The 9024-nt window shown below is 39.1% G+C and overlaps 1 protein-coding gene across 1 annotated transcript in view; it reads left to right on the top strand.

Annotated features, from left to right (window-relative positions):
- Positions 1-482: 482 nt before the first annotated feature.
- The window catches only part of ITIH6 (inter-alpha-trypsin inhibitor heavy chain family member 6), a 25688-nt gene continuing 17146 nt past the window's right edge, over positions 483-9024 (top strand). Inside the window, 2 exon segments of the mRNA XM_081809285.1 lie at positions 483-578; positions 2272-2368. Coding sequence (XP_081665411.1) covers positions 483-578; positions 2272-2368 — 193 coding nt within the window.

Raw genomic sequence — 9024 nt, 5'->3', positions numbered from 1 at the left:
AGAAGATGTCTACAAGACTAGTTCTGATAAAAATCCTCTCTAATGAGCTTGCCTGGCAGACAATATTTCACATGTATTATTACACCTCACTGCTGGAGGAATTAAGCATGTTCTGTGTAAAACCACTTGAAGAGGAATCTTGGAAGCTTATGCCTGGTTTCCTCCAGACTTTATTGCATTTGCTGTTTCCCTTTGCTGATTTTGTCTGTATCCTTTTGCTGCAACAAATTTTAGGCAGCTGGTATGACTAAATGCTGAATCCTATGAGTTCCTCTAGGGAGTTACTGAACTTGGAGATGGTCTTCAGAACCCTCAAAACAGTGACACATGTAGAAACAGGTGGTGATTGAAGTCATCAGTAGTAATGAGATTCCTAAGAAAAGAGTGAGGCTAGGAGGGAGGACTGAGCCTTGAGAAACCACAGCATTTCGTGGTCGAATTGAGGAAGATGATCCCATGAAGGTAAGAAGGAAGAGGTAGCAATGTCAGAGAAAAATCTGGTGATTCTTGTGTCACAGAAACCAAAGGAAGAGAAGGTGGCAAGCACTATTGGCAGCAGCCTGATGCTGATGTATCAAGTAAGATGAAGCCTGAGAAGTTGTATTCAGCAACATAGAAGTCATTAGTGACTTCTCAAGGCCTGTTTTGGCAGAGCGAGAAATGGAGGCTTGTTTGAATTTGGTAGCAATATAATGAGTGGGAAATGAATGTTCACTAAATATTCTGGTGTCTCCAGGATGGCTTTTGGGCTCAGAAAATCTTATTAAGAAAATTACTTTTTTCTTTTTTTATTAAGTAATAATTGACATACAACATTATGTTAGTTTTATGTGTACAATGATTTGATATTTGTATATATTGCAAAATGATCACCACAGTAAGCCTAGTTAGCACCTGTCACCATACATATTTACAGATTTTTTTTCCTGCAATGAGAGCTTTTAAGATCTACTCTCTTAGCAACTTAAAAGTATGCAATATAGTATTAACTATAGTCACTATGCTGTACATTGCATCCCCATGACTTACTTTATAACTGGAAGTTTGTACCTTTTGAACCTCTTTACCCATTTCACTCACCCCCACCCCTGACCCCTGGCAACCACCAATCTATTCTCTGTATCTATGAGCTTGTTTTATTTTTTTAAGATTCCACATATAGGGAATGCAAACTGGTACAACCACTCTGGGAAACAGTATGGAGGTTCCTAAAAAAGGTAAAAATAGAACTACCCTATGACCCAGCAATTGCACTACTAAGTATTTACCCAAAGGATCCAAAAATACTGATCCAAAGGGGCACATGCCCCCTGATGTTTATAGTAGCATTATCAACAATAGCCAAGGTATGGAAAGAGCCCAAATGTCCATTGACTGATGAATGGATCTTTTACCATTCTTCTTACCACACACACACACACAGGAATATTACCCAGCCATCAAAAAAAATGAAATCTTGCCATTTGCAATGATGTGGATGTAGCTACAGTGTATTATGCTAAGTGAAATAAGTCAGTCAGAGAAAGACAAATACCATATGATTTCACTCATATGTGGAATTTAAGAAACAAAACAGATGAATGTAGGGGAAGGGGGAAAAAAGAGAGAGAAGCAAACCATAAGAGACTTTTAACTCTAGAGAACAATCTTAGGGTTGATGGAGGGAGGTAGGCAGGGAATGTGCTAAATGGGTGATGGGTATTAAGGAGGGCACTTGTTGTGTTGAGCACTGGGTGTTATATGTAAGTGGTGAATCACTAAATTCTACTCCTGAAACCAATATTACCCTATATGTTATCTAACTAGAATTTAAATAAAAACTTTAAACAAAAACAAAACAAAACAAAAAGATTCCACATATATGTGAGATCATGCAATATTTCTCCTTCTTTGTCTGACTTATTTAACTTAACATAAACAAGACTATTTTTAAAAATTAATACTTCAATTATTAAAGTTTCAAATCCCCAAGCCTATTTGTCCATTAAGCTTTTAAATTCAGCCTGCAAATCTATGTATATGTATAAGAATATACAAATATAGCAAATATAAGCATTCAATTTTAATGGGGTCTTTAATTAATGTTTGATCCCACTTACAAATTTAATTAAACTCCTTAGCATCATATTACAAAGGAGGAAACCGAAGGTCAGAGAGCTTAAGTTACCTGCTTAATATCACAGAGCCCTAGATCTGTCTGATTCCTCTGCCCCATGTTCTTTCCATTAAATTAAACTTTTTCATAATAATGTTGTATATTTTATTTCCCAGGCTCCACCTTCTTTTCTCATGGCTCCACTTGACCCTGTATTCTTACAATTGGTGAAATACTGCAGAGACTATGATCAAGGGACAACTTCTTGGGAAAGTATTTTAGTATTTTCTTCCCCATAGGGGAAGCGTGGAAGTGAAACTGCTCAGCTAAGAGAGGTATAGGTCTCTGAGGCAAGCCTTCAACTTCCTCTTTACCAGGTAACAGCAGTTTCTGAGGAACTTCACTGTCTTAGGAATAGATCCCCCTTAAAGTTCAGGGACAGTAAGGTTAACCCTTAATGCTGTAAAAGATCGTATTTTCCATGAATCTGTCACTTTCCAAGATGCATGTTGTTACAGATTCATAAATGATCAGAAAGCAGGACCTTAGTTACATCGGTTTCAGCACAGATACTCTGAGATCTGATCCAATGCTCTTGACTTAGCACTTCACAAAGATGTTCTGCCCTGCTGGGTGCCTGGATTATCCTGGTGTGAACCATGTTGGGAGGGGGTGACTGTGTCATCAAGGAAGACATCTACAGCTCAGCATGTATAAAACAAGTGTACTGTTGTCATCATGAGTGGAAAGAGGATTTCTTTGGAGACAAACAGACTTTAGTGTGTATTCCAAGCTCTACCACTTACTAGATGAGTTACCAAATCTCCATCATCTGTCTACCTCTTTATAAAGAATCTTATCTACCTCTTGGAGTCTTTGTGGAGTGACAAATATAAAGGGTCCAGCAACAATGAGATCAAGGCTATGATTCAGATAATAAGTCCATGTCTCTCTCCCTCAACACCATGAGCTGCTGAAGGGCAGGAAATTTGTCTGGGTCATCTGTGTCCCCCCATACATCCTGAACAGCAAAGCTGTTCAGGCATATTCCTTCATCTGAAAACTGTGGGAGTTCAAGTTGGTGGTTCTTTGCAACAATGACACCCTGTATTTCTATGGAAACTGATATATGGCTATGCTGATATCAAACTCCTTTACACAGAAAGTTAAATTTTCTCCATTATGATCATTTCCATGTTTTAAATATGCATCTTTGAGCTGCATATAACTTGGGCTGTTCCAGATATGGTTTCTCACTTTCCACTAGGATGGATGATACAGACACAGAATTGTTTCACACACAAAAGATTTAGTACCATAATATGATACTTATAATAAACAAATTCAGTCATTTATAACTAGGAATTTTAGTAAAGTGGGAGACTCCTTGGAGAGGGACATCCACACAGTTAGTGCACATGAAACCTGATGGAGATGAATTTCTTGGCTTTAGTTACTGCTGTGGCTCACACCATATCATTGATGCACAGAGATTTTTGAAAAATCTCCAACCCAGACCAGTAGAAGTTTGTAATAACGCCTTGCCTAGGACAGGACCCTCCTCCCTACCCCCCAGCCACTGTATCAGTTCTTACCAATACAAACCTAGCCCTGAAGTGCTCCCCCCCATGCATCAGGACAGCCCTTTCTCATAATCTGGAACTCCTTGGTTCTGCTCTGCTCATTTCTATGCCTTATATTGGTCACACCCAGAGACGCACACTACTTGTTCAGGCCTATCACACACCAAGGCTCTTACTTTACCCAGTATATATGAGAACAACCCCCAACCTGGCCCTGCTTGGTGCACCCCAGGCCACACAAGGTGAAGCCTGCTACTCCCAACTTATTTCAGCAGAAACTTACTACCCATACCCCAGGGTCTTCCTCATTACTTTCAAGCTTATGGTCAGCCATGCTCCAGCCCAGATCCTTCTCACTCCCACAGGTAGAATAGACACTAATATAGTTACCTTGACCGTGATCAGAATCCTTTTCATTTTTAGAGGACAGCCTGGAATCCACTATGTCCAGGTCAGTGTCCTTTCCAACATATTGGCAGTTACATATTATGATCTGGAACATTAGAGATGGAAGTGCTTCTAATCTTTAAAGGCAATTTTATATTCAGCATTACCTATACTGATCTTCTGTACAATACTTCTCTCACTACTTCTTAACACAGGACCCTTCTCTGTAAGCAAGCCTCAATCAGACTCTAATATCCTTAGGCCTATACTCAGTTCCACCATCATTAGAGACCTTCACCTCTATAGGCCTGTGCCCTGCTAAGTCCCACCCACATCAGGGGCATTCTTCCCCTAATAGGTATATCTAAGAAGTCTACCCATTCCTGGGTCTCTCTATCACACCAACTCTTTTAGTGTTTTTTTTTTTTTTTTTTTTTTGTAAGCCAGCATCTGCTCAGTTCCTTCCATGACTGGATTGTTCCCTTTTCTATATGCTCCACACTCCTCAGTTCCCTTCCATTATAGGAATTTCACTTTATATATCTACCTGCAGCTTCACACAATAGGCTTGAATTCTAATCTTGTCAGCATGTGTAGATCTCATCTCATTCTCCTTAACTCTTGCACAGTGCAGGATGCCAGGTGTAGAAATCTTTCCTTTACTTGGTATTCATTCTTATAGTCAACAAATACATAATGAGCACTTCCTGTGTGTCAGGCACTCATCTGAGTTCTAGGGGATTAGCAACAAAATGAAAATCCCTGCTCTTGAGGTCCATTCATGTTGTCATAAATGGCAAAATTTCATTCTTTTTTATGGCTGAATAATAGAGATAATATTCTGCTGGGGAAAGCCAATAATGAAGAGATGAATGTATATTTCAGTGCAATGATCTCCTCCTGTATTCCTCTTGCCTGGTAGCTGTTATTTTGTTCTCTTTCTCACAGCTAATCTTGACAGTACAGATTGTTCTTCCACCTGACATTTCTACCAGCTATTCCTTACCCACCTCAAGCTTCTGACTCAGATATCTCACTAAAACAACTTTGGGCACCATTAGGGATGATTGTCATGAAAATCTCTTATGATATTTCCCATTACTCATTTCCTTTAAACTCTCTGCCATCTCTTTCACTCTATGAAATTCTCTACACTCTGGCTTTTCTCTTCCTTCCCTGGTTACTTCTCTTTGTTTTTTTTCCTGAATTATCATCTACACCCTCATTAAGAATGATATTCTATATCTTCAGGCCAAAACTTTTTCTCCAACTCCAAGCCCACATATTCAACCATCTGCTATTCATCTCTGCTTGAATGCCCCACAGGCATTTTTAATCCACTAAGAATAAAACAACTCATCACTCAAATGCTGATTCTCTTTGCTTCAATTCCTTATGCCTCCTTGCTGGTGCATAGAGCCAATGTCCTCCCCAACCTTCCCCATACTAGTGTCTACTCCTTGGTCCTACCAACACTAGAAATTTCTTGTCACTTCATTCAGGCCTATCCACATATTTCTGCTTCATTTGGGAAGATTCTTCCTACTGCTTCAAAGTTGATGCCTACATTAGTACACTAGGCCCATTTTGAAACTGATACACTCATCATTCAAAGATAGTCAGAGATAGGAGGAAGATGGAGGCAGAGTAGGAGGACACTAAGCTTGTCTCATCAAATGAATACAACTAGACAACTATCATATCTTAAATACCCCAGAAATTGGCCTGAAAACTGACAGAACAAACTCCACAACTAAAGGGAGAGAAAAGGCCAAATCAAAGAAAGAGCAAGAGGCATAAATGGCTTTTCTGACACAGAGAAAAGGAAAAGACTTAGACAAAATGTGAAGACAGAGGAATTTATTCCAAATGAAAGAACAAGATAAGGCCACAACCAGATATCTAAGTGAAACAGATATAAGTAACAATCCTGAGTACCTGGGTGGCTCAGTAGTTAAGCATCTACCTTTGGCTCAGGTCATGATCCCAGAGTCCTAGGATCAAGTCCTGCATCAGGTTCCCTGCTCAGCAGGGAGTCTGCTTCTCCCTCTCCCTCTGCTGCTGATCTCTCTCTCTGTCAAATAAGTAAATAAAATCTTTAAAAAAAACACAAAAAACAATCCTGATGGAGAATTTAAAACAACAATGATAAGGATATTCACTGGGTTTAAGAAAAGAATAGAAGATTTCAGTGAGACCCTACCACAGAGATAAAAGAGTTAAAAAAGAATGAATCAGAGATGAAGAATGCAATAAATGAGATTGGAAACATGCCTAATGCAATGAAACGCAGGATAGAAGGTGAGAAATGAATTAGTGACCTAGAAGACAAGTAATGGAAAGTGATGAAGATGAACAAAAGAGAGAAGGAAGAATTATGGAACACAAGAATAGACATAGGGAACTCAGTGACTCCATCAAATGTAATATTCATATTACATGAGTCCCAGAAGAAGTAGAGAGATAAAGGGGGGCAGAAAATTTATTTGAGGAAATACTAGCTGAAAATTTCCCTAATCTGGGGAAGGAGATCGACATACAGACCCAGGAAGCTCAGAGAACTCTCACCAAAATTAAAAAAAAGCAGGTCAACACCAAGACACATTGTAATTAAATTTGCAAAATACAGTGATAAAGGAAATATCTTAAAAGCACCAAGAAGGAAGAAGCCCTTAACTTACAAGGGAAAACCAATAACACTAGCTGGAGATTTCTCAACATAAACTTGGCAAGGCAGAAGGGAGAGGCATGATATATTCAAAGTGTTGAATGGGAAAAATCTGCAGCCAAGAACACTCTATCCAACAAAGCTATCATTCAGAATAGAAGGAGAGATAAAGAATTTCCCAAACAAACAAAGAAACCAAGCCCTGCAAGAAATATTAAAGGGGACTCTGAATGGAAAGGAGAGATCAAAAGTGACAAAGGATCAGAGAAAATCCCCAGAAACAAGGACAAAACAAGTAATAAAATGGCAATAAATTCTTTATGTATTGAGAGGAGTTAAGATGGCAGAGGACTAGGGGGACCCTAAGTTTGTCTTGCCCCTCAAACCCAACTAGACAGTTATCAAGTCATTCTGAACACCCAAGAAATCAATCAGAGATCTGAGGAAACAAATGCTGCACGTCTACAAGTAGAAAAGAGACCACCCCATTTGGAAGGTAGGAGGTGTGGAGACTTGAATCCGGTGTGATATACCTGAGGATACAGTGGAGGGGAGGGAGCCTGCTTAAGGAGGCTACTGCAAAGTATTATGAGCAGTGGAGTGCAAAAATCAGAACTTTTAGAAGTCTGGTACAGTGGGAGATGTGCCTGGCTTAAAGATGCTTGGGTAGTAAAGTGGGGCAGAATCCCAGGTGTGACAGCATAGTCTCAGGATCCCTGGGGTTGCAAGAAGAATGGGTGATGCCTGAGTGCAGCAGAGTTCCCAGGCATAGGAACAAGGAACCTGGCTGAGAACAGCAACTCTACATATGGGCTTTTTGCTCTGTGTTGCCATAAAATGTGAAACACTGCATGGTTGTGTGACTGCTTTCCTGAGAGGGGTTCAGCAAAAGGCAGAAGCATGGGGAGAGCCCCTCCTCCCCTGGGAGGAATAGCATGCGTCCCTGCTACAGGAGTCCCTAAAATGTGGAGTTTTGAAACTCATTCTTTTACCTGCAACAAAAAGGCTCAGACACAAGCAGGGTGAACACAGAGTTCTGACAGAAACTGGGGAGATAAGAGTGATTGATTGCTTGTCTGTGATGGCTCACTGAAGAGTGGAGGGCGTGAATTTTCAGCTCCTGGGCTAGAGAGCGGGTTGCAGCCATATTCATCCTGCCCATCAGTACTGAAAGACTTCAAGGAGCAACACAGCGCCACCTAGTGCAGTCCGGAGCCACTTACACTGAGTCCTGCCTCTCAGCACACTGGAGGTGAATTTCCATTAGGGCAAGTCCACCTGACATTCAGTGCAACAGGCCACTTCCCCAGAAGACCAGCACAAACAAATCACTCTCACCAAGCTCACTGATCATAGAGAGCTGCAAAACTTCAGCATTTGGGGAAAACAGTATATCGAATTCTTTGTATTTTTATTCTTTAGTCTTTTAGTATTATTATTCAGTTATTTTCTTAATTTTTCAATTTTATTTTAATTTTTCAAATTTTTACATCATGTGTGTATATATATACATATGTATGTATATATATACATATTTGTTTTCTTTCAATGTACTATATATATATTTTTTTTCCTTTCTTATTTTTGGATCTAGTTTCTTTTAACAAGCAGAACAAAACACACACACCCAGCATCTAGTTTTTTTTTTTTCTGTAGTTGTTGATATTGCCATTTTAATTTCTTCTTTTCTTTTTTGGACAAAATGATTATATGGAGAAATTCACTCAAAAGAAAAGAAGAGGTAGTAGTGCTCACTGCCAGAGATTTATCTCAATATGGATATAAGTAAAATGAGCTAGATATTAAAAGAGAGATTATGAGCACTTGGTGTTATACACAACTAATGAATAATTGAACACAACACCAAAAATTATATTGGCTAATTGAATTTAAATAAAATATAAAAAAAAATAAAAAATAAAAAATGAAACATATAAAGATACTACCTGGGCTTTAAAAAGCATAGAAGACACGAGAATCCCTTAACATAGAGATAAAGAACTAAAATCTAGCCATGATGAAATTAAAACTGACATCACCAAGATGCAGTCACAAGTGGAGGTCATAAAAATGAGGGTGAACAAATCAGAAGAGCAAATCAGTGAAATAGAAGAAAAATGATTAAAAAAAAGGAAGCTGATAAATAAATGGTGCCAGGAAAATTGGACAGCCACATGCAGAAGAATGAAACTCGACCATTCTCTAACACCATACACGAAGATAAACTCAAAATGGATGAAAGACCTCAATGTGAGACAGGAATCCATCAAAATCCTACAGGAGAACATAGG

The sequence above is a fragment of the Leptonychotes weddellii genome, chromosome X (genome assembly GCF_054177405.1).
Source record: "Leptonychotes weddellii isolate Sample4059 chromosome X, ASM5417740v2, whole genome shotgun sequence".
NCBI lineage: Eukaryota > Metazoa > Chordata > Mammalia > Carnivora > Phocidae > Leptonychotes > Leptonychotes weddellii.
The sequence above is the reverse complement of the archived record's forward strand: the minus strand, read 5'-3'. Positions and strand labels throughout refer to the sequence as shown.